We start from the raw sequence: 19,966 nt of genomic DNA on the forward strand, positions 1-19,966 counted from the left end.
TTAATGGGTTAAAAAATACTAACTGAAAATTTAATTACTATAAATATTGTGAAAATCATATATGTGGTGTTATTGAAAACAATCTATTCATAATTTTATCTGGCAAATGCTATATCCAGTGACTCATGATGGTTACCTATCCAATTCTGAAGAATTTTTGCTGATTTTTAAATATTAGAAATATATTTATCTTACTTATAATTAATTTCTTTTAATCATTTACTTGTTTCAGCCATTGGACTGCAGCCAAGCTGGGGCACTGCCTGGAAGGGTTTTAGTCAAACAGATTGACCCCAGTTCTTAATTTTTATATTTGGTACCTATTTTATCTGTCTTTTATGCCAAACTAGTAAGTTATGCAGATGTAAACAAACTCACACCGGTTGTCAAGCACAGTCACAACATTCCCCCTCTCATAGATATGGGCAGCTAGGCATCAAATATATTTGGTTAAGGGTGAAGAAATTGAAAAAAAGAAAAAAATGGATGTAATCTCGACAACCACTTTAAATATATTAGGAATTTGTAGCAGATCCACCTTACCTGTTAATTAGATGTTTGTATCCTGTTGTGTTTGTTTAAACTTTGGTGCATCAAATTATTAATGAAATTTCTTTTAACACAAGGTTTTCTTTACTTTTCTTTTTGTTTGTTTGTTTTTCTAGTGATGCAGGAGTTTGTTTCTCAATCCAAAAAGGTTTGCTAGCTTCCCGTAGTGTAATAAAATATTTCAGACATAATGATATGGACCATTTAACAGAATTATTGATCGAACAAGAAAAAGAAGAGCAAAAGGTACGTATTATAACTTATCAAAATTATCATTGATTTTGTTGCCATGGAATTGTCTCTCAGAAATTAAACATTTATCAGCAATTTCTTATTTTCTTTCATCATATTATCATGGTTTTAACGTCCACTTCTTCATACCTGCATGGGTTGAAGAAAATTTAAAGGCAGGTCTTCTATGGTTGGATGCCACTCTTGTTGTTAACTCTCACTTGTTTTCTAAGCAAGGTGATATTTCCCCATGGCCAGACATGTTTACACAGAATATTGGAAATGAATGACACTGCTTGTATAACAGTGACGCTCATTTACAACTATCACGCAATGTCAAAACAAAGAGACACAAACATGCACATATTCACATGCATATTTATAAATGCAAGCACTCATTAATTACTGGTACTGACACTGTATTTCGTTAAGCAAAAATAATATACTACCTAGTATATCAAAGGCTTATAAGTCCTTACTGTGCCTCACCTATGTTAACAGGGTTATTAAATCACTTTTTAAAGTTATCTCTATTGAAAATCTATAAACCTGAAAAACAACACGTATATACAACAGGCTTCTTTCAGTTTTTGTCTGCCAAATCCACTCACACGGCTTATGTTGGTTTGGGGCTATCCTAAAAGCCACTTGCCCAAGCTAGCCTAAAAGAAACTTGGGGCTATCCTAAAAGACACTTGCCATAGGACCAAAACTGAAACCATGTGATTGGAAAGCAACATTCTTAACCATGCAGCCATGCCTGGACCTCATTCTGAATGGAATCGTTTTTCATTTATGTTGACAAATCTAGTAATGCAAAAGTTATATGCTTAATGTGTCATAAATTTTTCTTTATTTCAAAAAGAACAAGCAAAAAATAAAATCCTATTTTGCAAAGTTCATTTGGCAAATAAAACCTTAAATTTGTTAAATTGCTAACGATGTATTAATCCTTATACTCATCAGTTATATATGCATATTTTATAACTACCCCTGAAATACTTTGATGTTGGTGTGAATTAAGATAAAAGTGAGGCCTATAAAGAAAGTGAAAATGTTGCTAATTTTTAGAAATACTATTTTATTGATTGAAAATTTTACTGTACTATGTAGAAGTCATACTATTTTATTCTTGATTTTTAACTGAAAAATTTGGGGTACAAGTTAAACCTGAGGCAAAGCTACAAGTATGAAGGGAAAAAAAATTGTACCAAGATTTAACACTAAATTATGGGTACAATTAAATACTGTATTTTGATTATCAATAAAATTTCTAAATTAGTTTTCTTAAGTATTTCTCCTTTCTCCTTTGTAGAATCCTAAAAAGGCCAGAATTACCCGTAAGTTTGTGGTAGTTGAAGCTATCTATGTAAACCATGGTGATATTTGTCCGCTCCCTAAAATCATTGAGCTCAAGTATAAATACAAAGTTCGAGTATTCCTTGAAGAGAGTTTAAGTATTGGAGTTCTTGGCAGGACTGGTCGAGGTTTATCTGAATATTATGATGTATCAGTAAGTTGATAGTTTTTTTTTTCTCTTAATTTCTATACTACCAAATTTCTTTTCCTCTCCTGCAATATCACCATCATCATTGTTGTTTTAATGTCCACTTTCTCTTGCTGGCATGCCTTGGATGGCATTTGTTGAGGCAGGTTTTCTATGGCTGGATGCCTTTCCTATCACCAAGCCTCACTTGTTTCCAAGTAAGGTGATATTTCTCCCCATGTGGACATATTTTCATGGAAGGTTGGAAATGAAGGACTCTGCTTCTATGACAGTGATGCTTATTTACAACTGTCATATAATGCAATGTCAAAGAGACATGTACACTGGCACATACCTATCTGCATCATCATTTAACATCCTTGTTTCATGCTGGCATTGGTTGGATGGTTTGATAGGATTTGATGGGTTCCAGGATGGCATCATACTTTCTGTGTATTTAGGCATGGTTTCTATGATTGGATGCCCTTCCAAATGCCAACCACTTTACAGTGTGTATTGGGTATACAATGGGCTCCTTTCAGTTTATGCCTACCAAAATCACTCATAAGGCTTTGGTCGGCCAGGGCTCTTTAGTAGAAGATAATCATCTGAGGTGCCATGCAGTTTGACTGACCCCGAAACCATGTGGTTAGGAAGTACATTTAACCATACAGATACACCTGTACCTATGTAATAGTTAATTATTCGTGACTTCTAACCATAATCTTAACTTAGAAGAACCTTCTTGTGTCTTTTCAGCAGTTTTTTTAGTAACTGGTCATACTTCTCGTCAACTATTATTTAGATTTTGAGTTTATTTTTAGTACAATATTATTAGAACTGTTGTTTTGTACTATTATTTACAATGATTTAATTAGCTGATATATTGCCTGTCTTTAGGTCATTAGCTATTTCTTTCCTGAGATGAGTCTATTACTTTCATCATCATCATCATTTAGCATCTGTTTTCCATGCTGGCATGGCTTAGATGATTCAGCTGGAACTGGTAAGCTGGTGAGCTGTATGAGGCTCCAGTCTGTTTTGGCTAGGTTTCTATGGCTGAATGCCCTTCCTAATGCCAACCACACCTCAGAGTGTACTGGGCATCATTTACATGTCACCGGCATGGGTGCCTTTTTCGCATCCCCAGCACTGGCCATGACTACGATTTCATTTAGCTTGACATCTCCAAAGATCTTGATCACTTATCACCACCTCTGTGAGTCTCAACATCCGAAGATCATGCTTCACCACCTCATCCCATGCCTTCCAGGATCTACCTCTTCCACAGGTTCCCACCACAGTTAGAGATGACATTTCTTCACTTAGCTATCCTCCTAGTTACATTTTTAAAAGTAATGTGAAGTTACTGATGATATTTGTCTTGTAAAAAGCACCTATGCTGGTGCCATATAAAAAGCACCCAGTATACTCTGTAAAGTGGTTGGCATTAGGAAGGGCATCTAGCTGTAGAAACCATACCAGAGCAGACAGTGGAGCCTGGTACAGATGGCCAGCTCTGGTAAAATCATTCAACCCATGCCAGCTTGGAAGATGGATGTTGAGTAATAATGAAAATGATGGGCTTATATAATATTATATAATAACGAAGATGTTGGATCTAAAGTATAACTAGCTATAGATTAACTAAGTGTTAACAAAATATGAAATCGAGGAAGGTTCATAGTCTCAAACAACCCATAAAATACAAAACAGAAAATGAGTAGCATTGGCACTAATTACTTTTTGAGACAGTATATTAATCTTAGATAATTTAACCTCATTATCATTTCATTTGGGGCATATTTTTCTATCTCTGTATGACTAAGACTAGTTTGCCCAGTTTCTTATAGAAATCTTCACTAATCCTTGTGTAATTGGAGTATAGTAGTTTTTATATCTTTGTCAACATTTTTATGTCAACTACTGTAATAGGGCAGCAAGCTGGCAGAATCGTTAGCACGTCGGGCAAAATACTTAATGGTATTTCATCTGCCGATACGTTCTGAGTTCAAATTCTGCCTAGGTCGACTTTGCCTTTCATCCTTTCAGGGTCGATTAAATAAGTACCAGTTATGCACTGGGGTTGATATAATCAACTTAATCTCTTTGTCTGTCCTTGTTTGTCCCCTCCATGTTTAGCCCCCTGTGGGCAATGAAGATATAAATATTTGTTGCTGATATGTTCCTCTTCCTCTCTTCTTTCTTCTTTAAGAATTTCCCATCCAGTTATGATTTGAACTGCCATGCCATGTTCCTTGCTCTGATTAATGTAACATTAATAATTGGTTTTAAACACATGAATTTTGGGTCTTTGTTTTAGTATTTGAATAATTTAGTAACCATCTTTCTCTTGTAAAAGGAGCTGTTTGCTTTTAATTCTTGGCATTTCTAATAATCCAAACTCATTTATGACCTTTAGGAATAATTTATTTCAACAAATCAGATTATTCATATTTCTGATTAACTAACTAGTGGCGTGACATTTTAACTTTATTCCTTTAATAGAAATAAATCTTACGTAATCATCATCATTGTTTTAACATCCAATTTTCCGTGCTTGCATGGGTTAGATGGAATTTATTTTCCTGTAGCCAACCCTTGTTTCTGAGCAAAATATATTTCCCCATGACCAGACATGTTTTTGCTGAATATTGGAAATATATGACATTCATTTACAACTATCACATGATGACAAGACAAGGAGGCACAAACATTCCCACACACAGATATATAAATATCTGTAAATACAGTTACCCAGGGTTTCTTGATCAAAATAATTTATTCTGGCATTTATCAAGCTGAAATAAGACCATTTGTCAGTTGCCTTTTGAGCTATATTTATAAGATTTGTGGTATTTTATAAGATTATTTTTACTCTCTTAGCTGATCAAATGCTTTTTCTACTTGTTGAAGCATTACCACATTTTATATATATATATATATATCGTCGTTTAACGTCCGTTCTCCATGCTAGCATGGGTTGGAATATATGTTGTTTGTTCCTTCTCAAGCCATGCCTGGCTCATAGGTCCGTTTTTCCAGTTTCCTTGGCATATAGTATTCCCACCTGGACGGGACGCTGGTCCGTCGCAGGTGAGCTGCAAGAGGAAAGAGTCAGAGAAAGTTGTGGTGAAAGAGTCAGCAGAAGTTTGCCATTACCTTCTGCCGGAGCTGCGTGGAACTTAGGTGTTTCACTCATAAACACACACACATTGCCCAGTTTGAGATTCGAACCTGCGATCCCTTGACTGTGAGCCCGCTGTTCTAACCACTAGGCCATGTGCCTCCACACACACATATATATATATGAATGAAAAATGCATTAAATACTACAAAATGTACACATGGGACAGACACAGAAGGACCGTAACTCTTCATCAGTTATCAGCTGTAAAATACTAATACTCAGTTTCATGCCTTATACATACATACATATATACACATACACACACATACATGGCAGGATTATTTTAGTTTCCTGCTTCCACTTCCACTCATAAAGCTTTGGTCAACTTTTTCCTATAATAGAAGACACTTGCCCAAGGTGCTATGCAGTGGTGGGACCGAAGTCAGAATTGTGTGGTTTGAAGCAAACCTCTTAACCACACTGCATCACCTGCACCATCAATCTATCTATATTCCTCATTTTAATATCTTTACCTTGAGCAAATTTTTAACTTGTTAATATGGATGTTAAATTTTTGAAATTATTTATTTGTAGATAGATGATATTGACTTCTTGGTTGCTACCTTGGAAAATTCTTTTGCCAGTGCTGGTGGGTTTTGTGCAGGTAAAAAGTACATAGTTGATCATCAGGTAAGAGATCTAGTTATTGTTCATCTAATTTTATACCATATAAGATGTGTGTAATTGTATGGAAGAGATGAACGCAAGAGAATTCCTTATGACTTTTGTTGTTGGGATGAGGAATAAAAAGTGTTTAGGATGAAGAATTTAAAAGGAAAATCAGAATTTGATTGAATGAAAGTTAAGTTTTACTCTTTTTTTTTCCAAGTGAGACAATATATGTTTAAAAACTGCTTGAAGATGTTATTTGGGTTTGTTAAGAAGACAACTTGGAGCCTTGGATTGAAACTTATTTTTCCCATATGTTGTTCATATATCACTGATTCATTTAACAATTTTCTTTTTAAACTAAACACCCGCGATAAATGAGGATAGATGTATATCATTTTTTTTAAGCACTGGGAGCACTGAGGGTTCTCTACAACATAAAATGATCTTGGGGAGATAATTTAACCTGCATTCAAGACATGTAAATAAGAGTTATCCTTCCTTGATCCATAATTGTTTCAACAACAAAAATGTTCACCAAATACATTAGAAAATAAAACGAAAATATGAGTACACACACATACTCACACTCACATTGTAAACAATAAATAAATTGTTCATCAGATATGTTAGAAAATGAACAAAATATATGTGCATACACACTCACATGCGCACATTTATTTGTGCATACATGCATACCTATATTTTTTTTTCTTTTCATCTAGCGTTTGAATGGCTATGGTTACTGTTTCTCTGCTTCCCAACCACCTTTATGTGTATCAGCTGCCTGTAGAGCCTTAGATATGATTGAGCAAGACAACTGTAAGTAGATATTTTATTCTAAGTTTGATAATTACGAAAGCTGGTTTCTCTGCCTGTCCTTACCTATGGTCGTTAACGTTAGCTAATGGCTGAAAGAATACAATCACAAATACAAACAGTCAAAATTAGGTTCCTCCAAAGGATCTCTGGAATAATGTTATTTAGCAGGGTGCATAGCCCAAAGGTCAAAGAAATTTCTCTAGGTTGAGTCACAACTTCTCTGCTTTGATAGGTCACAGCTCTGGCACTGTGGATATGTGGTTAGAATGTATCAGGAAAGAATCACAAGACAGATTCTTCAAGACAAGCCAACTGGCAGGTGACCAAGGATTAGACCAAAAACGAGGTGGTTAGATAATGCCCATAGTCTCAGTTGGTTATGCTTGAAAATTCAGCTGGAAAGTGTCGTGAGGGTTGCTTCAGAAAGGACCCTATGGAGGAGGTACCAGAGGACTCTACTTTCATGACCCCCCTTCCCACCATCCTTCCACCGGAAATAGTTGGTGTAGAAGAGAATTAGATGGATGGATAATTAGTGATACTAATGAGGATTTTTTTTTTTAGAAGTTGCAAAAAATCATAGCGAAGATTGATAAGTAAGGTGGTTGCCTGAGAATTGTGTTAAAAATTATTGTTTTATTTAAGTGAAAAAGTTTTTCAGATTCTGCAGGGTGCAGACATGGCTGTCTGGTTAAGAAGCTCACTTTGCAACCACATGGTTTTAGGTTCAGTCTCACTGCATGGCACCTTTCTCAAATGTCTTCTGGTATAGTCTCAGGCTGATCAATGTCTTGTGAGAGAATTTGATAAATGGAAACTGTGTGGAAGCTTACTGTCTGTGTGTATGTTTGTGTTTGCATGTACCTGTGTGTCTTTGTGTTTCTTTTCTTCCTCCCACCTCGTGATGACAGCCAGTGTTGGTTTGTTTATGTCCTCGTAACTTAGTGGTTTAACAAAAAAGAACAAAGTAAGTACTTGAGCTAATTTGTTTGACTAAGACCCCTCAAGGTGGTGTCCCAATATGGTTGCAACCCAATGACTGAAACAAGTAAAAAATAAAAGACAGTAACTTCTTTTCCTTCTTTTTGTAAGATAAGTACTAGGCCATGCATTTGCAGAACATGTGTGGCTCATTATATTGACCCCCCCCCCCCCCCGGTACTTGATTTGTACTCTATTGATCTGAGAAGGAAGAAGCGCAAACATAATGTCGATAGATTTTTAATCCAGATGTAAATAACTTAACAAAATTTCGTTTGCAAAGTATTTGTTTACTTTTGTATTGATTTCACTTTAATAATAAACACAATAAACACAATTTCTCTGGATAGTGTCATGGTCTTCTTTTGTTGGATACTCTTAGCTTTTGTCACTATTAATCATGTTTCAGTAAGCCTGCTGGCTTTTTGTGACACTAGTGCCTGAAAAGACACTGAAATCCTATATATTGTTGATAGTGATATTCAGCTGTTATGCTCTTATGCCACTACTGGGCGTTCACCACTGAGAAGACTGGGCAAGTTGAAATCACGTGATCTGGCAGTTCTGGCATTTGGAGCAGACAATTCTCATCTGCCAACAATGTAAATACGAATGCCTTTATATACCATGCATTCATATGAGACATCCTCTCAAGGTAAATAATGTAGTATTTGGTGTTCTAACAAAGCATTCACGTTAAGTTGACCATAGAGCATTTTCATATTAATACTGCTTTTGTTACTATTAATAACACTTTTTTGTTTTTATCAAGAGTTAATATCCATTTTGGTATTTTAAAATTTCAGCAATTATTGAACAATGTCAAAGAGCCTGCAAATTAACAAGTAAAATGCTGAGAGAGTAAGTAGATTATCATATATTTATATTTAATATAATGTATGTTATACTTAATATAATATACGTTATATTTAATATAATGTACATTATACTTAATATAATATGCAGTATACTTAATATAGTATACATTATACTTAATCTCTATATATAAAGCTGAAGTTGTCTGTGTGTGTGTGGCAGGTTTGGTAGCCTTCAACTAACACTATCTCCTCTGAGACCCTGCGGTGCAAGTTGATCAAAATTTAGAGTATGATAGAAGAAGGCTTGCTCTTCATTCCGTAGAAGAAAAACTTCAAATCAAACCATGTTAGAACCAAAAATTATTTACATCAAAATGGTGTTTTTTTTCTATGAAAATCCCTATTTTTTACGATTTTTTGACTGCTGTGTCGCCATTTCTCTGTGTATTTCAACCAGAAAAATGTTCATTTAAAGAGAATAACAAGCTACATAATGCAAAATTTTTACCTTTTCAAAAATTCCAATTCTAAAGGGTTGAAAAGAATTTTATTGTGATGTCATTGGTTTTGAGCATCGTTCTCAGCAGCTCTTGCAGCTATAGCTTATAACATTTTTTGTTTTTTTTTGTAACCTCAAACTGTTCTTACTAACGTTTTGGATTTTCCTGTACTTTTTCTTAATGAAAACTGTTGCAGTGTTAACTTTTTAATAGATTTTCAGTGCGGTTTGAAACTTGAGCTTCAGTTTGCTTTAAATCTATGGGTAATTTTTTTCTCCATAATGTTAATAGAAGGAATATTAACCAACAATACCAACAATTGAAGTCGGCATTACACATTTGCAGCACATTCAGAGCAAACTCGAGCATCGCCACACTACACTTTTATTCATAGATTGAAACTATGTCAAAACTTTGTTAACGCGACATCAAAGTCTGCCGTTTTAAGCACAACTAAAAAACAAACCTGAGCAACGCCGGGCTATACTGCTAGTATATATATTTATGATCTGAGATTAGTATAAGATATGTCTTATACTAATGGTGTCAAAGGAGTGAGTGTCATCATTACACATGATGTCTCCTAGCAGCTTATTGTAGACCTGGTGGATCTCATCCCCCTCTATGTCTGATGATGACCAATTTCTTCTAGACAAAGAGAGAGAGAGAGAGAGAGAGAGAGAGGGTGTAAAGGATGAAGAAAGAGAGAGAATTGACTTGTAGTATAAGACTGGTATTTTACTGACCTTGAAAGGTCAGTACTTATTGACCACAACGCACAACATCACAATACATTATCACAGACACATGTTTCTGCCAACACAACACCAACTGATATATATATATATATATATACTTTTTTGTATATGTTAACAATACATTATCACTGACACATGTTTCTGCCAACACAACACCAACTTATATATATAAGGCGGCGAGCTGTCAGAAACGTTAGCACACTGGGCGAAATGCTTAGCCGTATTGCGTCTGTCGTTGCGTTCTGAGTTCAAATTCCGCCGAGGTTGACTTTGCCTTTCATCCTTTCGGGGTCGGTAAATTAAGTACCAGTTACGCATTGGGGTTGATGTAATCAACTTAATCCGTTTGTCTGTCCTTGTTTGTTCCCTCTATGTTTAGCCCCTTGTGGGCAGTAAAGAAACATATATATATACTTTTCTGTATATGTTAACAATACATTATCACTGACACATGTTTCTGCCAACACAACACCAACTGATATATATATATATATATATATACTTTTCTGTATATGTTAACATGCTTTTAAAGTTTGCTTTTGTTAATGTACATTTTTGAAATTGGTAATAAGAACCAAGGTTGGTTATGCTTGTATCACTAGATATCCATTTGCTTTTTTATTCAAATGCTTTCTAAATCTCATTTTTCTTTTTCTTCTTACTTTCTCAGTATTGATGGTCTTGACCTACATGGAGCTGAAGAATCTCCTGTAAAGCACCTCCGGCTAACAGAACCTAGCGATGATAATGACATTGACAATAGAACCCTGCAGAGGATTGCAGACATTGTAAGTCACCTGTAAATCAAAGTTCATTAAAACACACTGCTACATGTATATATATATTTATATATATACAAGCAAAACGTCCCCCCCCCCGCCCATCCAATGGACGGTGCTGAGTTGTCAAATATTTAAACCGAATTTTCTCAAAACAACTTGTCCGACTGTCCCATAGGCCTCCCCTTTGAGAAACACTGATTTAACCTGAATTAAGGCAAAAAAAAAAACTTCTTGAGAAACCAAATAGTCTTTCCTTCCTTCATGCCAAGTTTGAAGAAAATATCTCTTTTGCATCTTACTTTTTGGGTCTCTTAAATATACTGCATTTTGTGGCATTATTTCAAGCCAGCTGGCTTTTTTGCGCAAACTGCACATGCATTTTTCTCGCTTGTGCTTAGTATTGATTGCAACAGCTGATGTACTTGCGTGTACAAATGCACATTCCCACAGTTTTAGCGATCGCATTCTCACCTCGAATCGATTTTTTTCAAGACTTATACACGCCCTGATACCGTCAGTATCTACATATCAAATTTTAGTGCAATCGGATGGAGGATGCCCGAGATCCTAGAAGACACACACACACACACACACACACACACACAGACAGAATGGATTTTATATAATATATATATATATATGAAGGAACACAGAAAACATAATAATTGGTATTATTATCATCATCTGCCCAAGTTGTGATAATCTGTTTTGTTATGGTTTCTACAACTGGATGCCCTTCCTAATACCTGTACATGTTTCATAAGACTTGCAAAACACCTATAATATGAGAATAAAACTCTGTTACATGAACAAATACTGCCGGTCCCTTTCGTTGGCATTTGTTCATGTAACTGAGTTTTATGCTGATGTAGTGAATATTTTCACATTTTATGTTTTCCTTTATTTTTGTGTAAGGTACGTGGACTCTAGGAGTGTGGAACTGATCTACTGTGTCCTTTTCTTTTGGTAACATGTTGCACCTATCAACACACATTTTGAATTGTGTGTGTGTTTATATATGTATATATTCAAAATTCAGATAAGTTATCATTATCTTTAAAAAACATGATAAAGTGGCCAGTAACAATCCAAATAGGCAAAATATATATTAAAAGTCAGGATACTATATTTACCTGTTTGCTTGAAAGAAGAGTTAAAATTCTCCAAAATCATGCATCTCTCTCTATATGTAAACATATATGGAAAATGATGCAAATATACTTAGAAAAACAGTTGTCCCCATTTGTAAAACTACAAAGTGGATGTGTGTGTATATATATATATATATATATATATATATATATATATAAAAATATATTGGCTTCCGTGTCGGTGGCACGTAAAAAGCACCATCCGAATTGTGGCCGAAGCCAGTGCCGCCTCGACTGGCTTCCGTGCAGGTGGCACGTAAAATGCACCAATCCAACCGTGGCCGATGCCAGCCTCACCTGGCACCAGTGCAGGTGGCACGTAAAAAGCACCCACTACACTCACGGAGTGGTTGGTGTTCGGAAGGGCATCCAGCTGTAGAAACATTGCCAGATAAGACTGGAGCCTGGTGCAGCCTTCTGGCTTCCCAGATCCCCGGTCGAACCGTCCAACCCATGCTAGCATGGAGAACGGACGTTAAATGATGATGATACTGTGTGTATGTAAAACAGACACAGTTTTTTGTTAAGTTGAATTCTAAATTTAAAATTTGTGTATTTTTATTAATTTCCTGTTGAAGTGTGCCATGGTTTTTGTTAATTGCTCTCTTCATTAAAATTATCAATTGTCCTGTTAATGATTGTGCAGTAACTAGGGCTATTCAAGAAGTTACTATAAAATACTCTCAGTTGAATAGTCACGGTTTGAATGTCTTAAGATATTCAAACTGTGACTATACTGTCTTTTTCCCAGATAGTATACTTGGGATCACATCTTCCAGTGTGTCTTGTTTTTAAAAATTTCTTTAGACATTAGGGTGTGATTTGAGTTAATGCTACACATACTGCTACTTAGAGGGTCTGTTGTTGACTGTCGTTGCAGTGAAAATCTATATTACTTATAAAAAGCAAAGTTTGTTTGTTTGTTTGTATGTTGACTGCTGAAAACACAAATTAAAATAGAGAATATTTCAGGTTTTTCATGTCATTTCAATTCATTTGATCATGCCACAGATAACTGTGCACTTATTTTCCAAAAACGGAAGGGGGTTCGGGTGTGAGTCCGTGGTGTATTTGGCTCCTATTTCTAGGAATCTATGTACTCTCTATTTCAGACATGCTTTTTACAGAGTGAAAAAATACTCCACCTATCACTCAATCCATCTCCAACTTACTCTAAGTTTATACATTACATTTATTCCTTTGAAGTCACCTGGGACCTCTGTGTCCCTCTATATGTTTCTGTCTCTTTCACTATCTCCCTGCCCTCTCTCTCTCTCTCTCTCTCTGATTGTATATGTGTCTGTATCTCACTACCTCTACCTCTTTTTCTCTCTAGAGAGAAAAATGCATGAGACTGATCGAGAGTTGGAGAGTAAAAGCAAGTGAGACAGTGGGGGGTTAACATTTATTTATTTATAATATCTAAATTGTGCTACCAATACTACCACCACAACCCCCTAATACCTATTAATCTGTACTGCAACCACTACTACCAACATAACCACAAATTACTGCGATGATCCATGCTTCTCAGAAACCTTGATCAGCCAACATTGTGCAATGGTACTCATGGTTGTGACTGAACTACAGCCTCACATTATTGAAGCAAAAATCCTCACTGGATGTGGTATGGGAGACATCGTATTTATACCTACAATACTGCGAATACTAACAAATGTCCCCTTGTTTCAAATGATTGCAATTCCCAGTGAGAGTCAGTTATGCAATGGTCATTAACAAGTCCCAAGGTTATCAGTCTCCATCTAGAAAAGGACCATTTCTCACATGGTCAATTGTATATAGGTTGTTCCAGAGTAGGAAGCTGACAGAAACTTTTCATAGATGCTCCAAAGAAATAAGATAAAAACATTGTATATACTAAATGTTTTATAATTTTTATCATCATCATTTAATGTCCAATTTCTATGCTGGCATGGGTTGGATGGTTTGACTGAGGACTGGAAAAAAACCCCAGGAGGCTGCACCAGGCCCCAATCTGATTACTTTCTGTACTTAGATATTGTAAATTATTTAAAAAAATTATGGCCGTGGCCTTCGGGTTAAAACATTTTTAAGGATTTAAGGAATATTTAAATACCTTTTAACAACTTTTATTGTAAGGAAAATGGGCATTATGATAGATGCCAATATGTGCCTTTTGAGTACGATCAACACTTTACAAACTGAGCCAAAGGCCGGGAGGCCTGCTAGTAAATTATAAATCATTTCCTGGTTTGTTCATCCCAATCATTGTTTTCGATCCCTTTTTTCTTTGTCTGCATGGTTTGGACTACTACATCTCATCACTTGTTGCAATGCAGTCCTCAGTTATACATAACACCGATGAAAACCTAGCAGTCTTTGTTTTTTTTCTGGGCAATTTTATTGAAATGTTTTGATGACCTGTTATCAGTTTCTTTCTGGCATGGACTCACTACTTTTAACACTTTTAGCACTTAAAGTGGCCAGATCCAGCCCCTCACATCAACCTTACAATATCATTCTAAAGATAAACTATCACATCATCGAAACCTCAAAGCAACAAAGATAATGCGTGATCAATTCAAAACAATGTGATTAAATAAGCATTGCCTTTCAAGGAATAATCAGAATACTAAAGGGTTAATTGTGCCACAGTGGTTGTTTGCCAGAACTAAAGAGCTTTCCCTATGTTAGTGAATTAACTCATTTTCTGTTGAAGATTTGTCTGTATTAAGAAGCAATGTTTTGATATACAAACAATTCTATTTCAGGCCATAAAGGAAGGTGTTGCATTGACTGTCACTAACTATTTAGCAGATGAATACTGGATGCCAAAACCAAGGTAAAAAGAAATTTATCATATGTGAAGTCAGTAGTATTCTCTATTCAGTAATATATACAGGGATTCCCCGACTTATGCGAAATTCGACTTGCGCGAGCCAACTTTTGATACCGAGTGTTCAGGTTGCGCGAGTTGTATTCTCGACTTGCGCTTGTTGTAAAAATATTTATTATCCATGGTTGCATTGCCTTGTCTGTTATCTTTCTCCAAATGTTTCTTTAATATAACAATATTTAGCAGTTATCCCGGAAAATATTTATAGAAAAAGTCTGGTACTCGACTTGCGCGAATTTCAAATTACGCATCCCCCAATTACTTGCGCAAGTCGAGGAATCCCTGTATTTCAAACTTGAAAGAAGAGGTAGCTAATATTTTTTATGTGGTTTTTTTTTTCATTTACGAATTATGCAACATATTAAGAGTTTAACATTAACCATCTCTAGTGTTAGGATCTTTTTCTTTAGTGTTGGAACCTCATTTCTTCTCTTAGATACATTTTAAAAGGCAGGTATAAATATATTCAAATGTTTTGGTAAAGACACTAATAATATATGTGCAAGTGTGACTGTGTGGTAAGAAGCTTGCTTCCCAACTACATGGTTCCAGGTTCATTCTCACTGTATGGCACCTTGGACAAGTGTTTCCTACTATAGCCTTGGGCCAACCAAAACCTTGTGAGTAGATTTGGTAGATAGAAACTGAAAGAAGCCCATCGTATATATATATCATCATCATTGAAGTTTAATGTCTGCTTTCCATGCTGGCATGGATTGGACAGTTTGACTGAGGGCTGGCAAGCCAGAAGGCTGCACCAGGCTCCAATTCAATCTGGCAATGTTTCTACAACTGGATGCCCTTCCTAACACCAACCACTCCGAGAGTGTAGTGAGTGCTTTATATATATATATATATATATATATATACACACACACATACATGTATGTGTTTGTTCCTTTACCATCGCTTGACAACCAATGCTGGTGTGTTTATATCCCCATAATTTCAAAAGAGATTGCTGGAATAAGTACTAGGTTTACAAAAAATAAGTCCTGGGGTCAATTTCTTTGACTAAAGCACTTTAAAGCAGTGCTCCAGCAAGACCACAGTCAAATGACTGAAACAAGTAAAAAAATAAAAGAATTGCTCTTTTGAACAAATGAAACATGCCAATGTAAAGCTGTTCATATCTTCATAAAATTATGTATCTTTCCAATTGTACTCATCATCATCAGATATAAATTTGGATATGGATGTATACATATTAATCTTCTATTTTTAAGTGAATAACTGAGTCATAGTTTTCTGTTCAGTTGTCTATTGAGTGCAGGCACAGCTGTGTGGGTAAGAAGTTTGCTGCGCAGTTATGTGCTTAGGCAAGACTATTCTGCCATACCTTCAATGAGCCAAAAGCTTGTGAGAGAGATTTGATAGACAGGAAATGTAGAAATCTGTCAAGTGGAGTATTCATGGTTTTGGTTTTTAGACTGAGTATTTTGCCTTTTTGAACATCACCACCCAGCCCTTTTGTGCTTTTGCTGTTGCAAGCATTGAGAAACGGGTCAATGACGATCCTTCTTGCATATACTTTTCCGCCTGTTTCTTCTCATCCTTCCTCTCCTATTGTGTGTCCTCCTTCTGCTCCTCCCCCTCTACTCGCTGCTCTTCCTCTACCTGCTCCTTTTTCTTGTTTTCTTCTTCCTCTCCTCTCCTCCTCTATTTTTCCTCTGTTTTCTGTACTGACACAAACCGAACCGGTCTCGTAGCATCTTGCCACTTGTTGGTATTTACCACAACCTTGCACAAACATCAATAGAGAATTAAACCAACTGACTCTGTTGCTTGTATGTCATGTTATTTTTATCATAACTGAGACAGTAAAAGAAAAGTAAAATTCATTATGTTAATTTTATGCTGTATGCTTGTCTGCTGTGGTTGTAGTGACATCATTCTTTACTTAATAAAATCAGTGTTGATTTGTGTCAGATATTTGACTTAACCTCATTGAATAGGTGCAGACATGGCTGTGTGGTAAGAAGTTTGCTTCTCAACCACATGGTTCTGGGTTCAGTCCCGCTGCATGGAATCTTGGGCAAGTGTCTCCTATTATAGCCTTGGGCTGACGAAAGCCTTGTGAGTGGATTTGGCAGACGGAAACTGAAGGAAGCCTGTCGTGTGTATGCATATATATATATATATATATATAGTATAAGTAAAAAATGGAGTTGAACGCAGATGTTATTCAAATTCTTTTACCTTCGACATATGTTTCGAAGACAACATTGGTTTTATTCCAAAGGAATAAACGGTATAAAATGATGTAGTCTTCTCATCAGGAAAGAAAGAGAACCTATTTCAACAGCAAGACATTATAACAATTTTGATGACTGCATAAATGATAAACAGAACGCTATTAAGTATTTTTAAAAATAACCGTTAGTAGATCTGACATCAAAGGCAGACCATAGAAAGAGAAGGGGTAAAGAAATAATAAGTTGAGAACAAATAAAGGAGAAATATAGAGGGATATGTTGGATGAAAAAATGTTCAAAGGCTTGGAAGTAGATTTCTCTATTGAAGTAAAGTGCAGGTGAACTAAATGTTCAAACTATAGAGACTGGTATAAATCACTTATATGAGCTAAAGGTGTGTTTCTGTCAGTGCTTTGATTTGTAAGATCGCTCTATAAGTGTTAACGAGGTGATTCCTAGGGCATACCAGATTTTGAATTTCTTTGATAATTCCTTACTTCAGAAGAAATGTTCATGTATTGCTAAGATATTTAATTTCTGAGTAGTTTTGAGATTTCTGTTTACATTTCCTTTAGTCTTTGATAACTTTCTCCCAACTGATTTTTCTTTTACAGTATTAGAATTGCTGTCAACCGAAAACTCGTGCCTGAAGATATTGAAAAGGTTTCTTCTGTTATTAGGAAAGCTACCCAAGAAGTTTTATTTTCTACGTAGGGTATGTTTCTTTTAATGAATATTTTCTAAAACAAAACTTTGTATTAACCTTTTGATACCAATGTGCCTGAAACTTCCCTTGGTTCAGATACACACATCTTGTTTAAAATCAAAGCCTTCCATCAAAATTTTGTGTTAATTTATGTTCCAAACACCAGCTTCATTAATAACAGTTTCTAATTTAGGCAGAAGGCCAGCATTTTTGAGGGGATGGGGTAAATTGATACCATTGACCACCACCACTTGACTAGTACTTTATTTTATCAACCCTGGAGGGATGAAAAGCAAAGTTGACCTAGGTAGGATTTGAACTCAGAATGTAATGGTCAAGCTCAACTTTGCCTTTCATCTCTGAGCAGTGTAGGTGGGGATAGAACTACAGCAACAATGAAGTACTCTGGACAATGAATTTGACTTTTACCCTCCTCTCAAAATCCCCTCCCATCAAAATCCCCTCTCCTCAAAATCCCCTCTCCTCAAAATCCCCTCCCATCAAAATCTCCTCTCCTCAAAATCCCCTCTCCTCAAAATCCTCTCCTCAAAATCTCCTCTCCTCAAAATCTCCTCTCCTCAAAATCTCCTCTCCTCTCCTCAAAATTCCCTTTCCTCAAAATTCCCTCTCCTCAAAATCCCCTCTCCTCAAAATCTCCTCTCCTCAAAATCTCCTCTCCTCTCCTCAAAATTCCCTTTCCTCAAAATTCCCTCTCCTCAAAATTCCCTCTCCTCAAAATCCCCTCTCCTCAAAATCCCCTCTCCTCAAAATCTCCTCTCCTCAAAATCTCCTCTCCTCAAAATCTCCTCTCCTCAAAATCCCCTCTCCTCAAAATCCCCTCTCCTCAAAATCCCCTCTCCTCAAAATCCCCTCTCCTCAAAATCCCCTCTCCTCAAAATCCCCTCTCCTCAAAATCCCCTCTCCTCAAAATCTCCTCCCCTCAAAATCCCCTCTTCTCAAAATCTCCTCCCTTCAAAATTGCTAGCCTTGTGTCAAAATTTGAAACAGTCAATTATATCACAACTAACAGGACTGTTTCTGACCCTTAAGTCTGTTCTCTTTATATTTATTGCAGCTATCCTTCTCACTGAAGACGTTTAAGCTTGTTTAGCAGAAATGAGGATAAAGATGGTTACAGGCTGTTTTGCAAGAAAGCGCATCAATTAACAAGAATGAGTAAACGTATTGAAAGAAAGGATGGAGCAAAGTATCAAATGTGTCACAAAAAGACACTCCAATGAAAAGAAATACAAGAGAGAAACAAATTTGTATTACAGTCACATCAATCTGTTTGGAAGGTATTCCATGTTACCATCGGCATTCCATTTTGTGTTAATCTCCTGATCATATCTTTTGTTTAATGTATTTTGCTATAAAAAAAAAAGAAAATTAAAAATAAATAAGAAAAATTTTTAAATTAAAGAAAATAAAGAAAAAAATTAAAATTAAGGAAAAGATGAAAAAAAATTAAATTTCACTTAAATAAGAATAAATAAAAATATCCAGATAGACATGGTTGTGCTCAAAGGAGTTGACTTAGGCTAAATGCATGTTTGTGTGTGTATGTATGTGTGCATGTTTGTGTGTGTGTGTGTGTGTGAGAGAGAGAAAGGAGTTAGATTTCCGGAAGTCTGAGTATTGAATCATGAAACATTTAATTTCCATACAGTCTTCTGTTTTAGATATATGTATATATATGTGTTTGTGTATATATATTATATATATATATATATATATATATATATATCGGAGTAAGCACATCAATGTGAAACAAGGTGGAAAAAAGAGTACTCAAATACCAGAAGTAGAGTAATATGCTTTATTTAAAAGCAGCAGAAATATAACAAAAGCTGTTACTCAGAGTTTCACATTCCCGTTTGTCGGACAGTTTTTGTTAATATATATACATATATGCATAAATACACACACATACACATGTGTAAATTCTCCCAGGAACCTATGTTGCAGAAGCAACATAGCTTGTGTACTACTTTCCATAACAAAAACTGCTTTTAGCTAATGAAATTGATTACGTGATTCCTGTTCCTTTGTTATTCATTAATTAACACGTAAAACTACACGCAATTTCCAGATTGTTAATCTCTGGTTTTCCCTCCAGTCTTCTAAGATTAAATCTTTGTAAATCATTATTGAAAAAATATTTTGATAGGAAGTGTTATTCAGATGCCTTTATAGTAGACCAGTGATTCTTAACCTGAGTAGTAGCCCCCACATGGGGTGCATTGTGAACTCCCAAGGGACAATATATGTCAAACAGGTAATGGGTGTTTGGGAGGGTATTGAGATTTT

The 19,966-nt window shown here is 35.7% G+C and overlaps 1 protein-coding gene across 4 annotated transcripts in view; it reads left to right on the forward strand.

Annotated features, from left to right (window-relative positions):
* LOC115214971 (serine palmitoyltransferase 1) overlaps nucleotides 1-19,106 on the forward strand; it is a 59,855-nt gene extending 40,749 nt beyond the window's left edge. For all 4 annotated transcript variants that reach the window (XM_029784068.2, XM_029784070.2, XM_029784069.2 and 1 more), the window contains exons 7-15: nucleotides 666-795; nucleotides 2,096-2,293; nucleotides 5,991-6,086; nucleotides 6,791-6,887; nucleotides 8,675-8,729; nucleotides 10,615-10,732; nucleotides 14,631-14,701; nucleotides 17,565-17,665; nucleotides 18,732-19,106. In XM_029784068.2, coding sequence (XP_029639928.1) covers nucleotides 666-795; nucleotides 2,096-2,293; nucleotides 5,991-6,086; nucleotides 6,791-6,887; nucleotides 8,675-8,729; nucleotides 10,615-10,732; nucleotides 14,631-14,701; nucleotides 17,565-17,664 — 865 coding nt within the window. In that variant the 3' untranslated portion in view covers nucleotide 17,665; nucleotides 18,732-19,106. The remainder of the gene's footprint in view (nucleotides 1-665; nucleotides 796-2,095; nucleotides 2,294-5,990; nucleotides 6,087-6,790; nucleotides 6,888-8,674; nucleotides 8,730-10,614; nucleotides 10,733-14,630; nucleotides 14,702-17,564; nucleotides 17,666-18,731) is intronic.
* The last annotated feature ends 860 nt before the right edge of the window (nucleotides 19,107-19,966 follow it).

The sequence above is a fragment of the Octopus sinensis genome, linkage group LG8 (assembly GCF_006345805.1).
Source record: "Octopus sinensis linkage group LG8, ASM634580v1, whole genome shotgun sequence".
In the NCBI taxonomy this organism is placed as follows: Eukaryota; Metazoa; Mollusca; class Cephalopoda; order Octopoda; family Octopodidae; genus Octopus; species Octopus sinensis.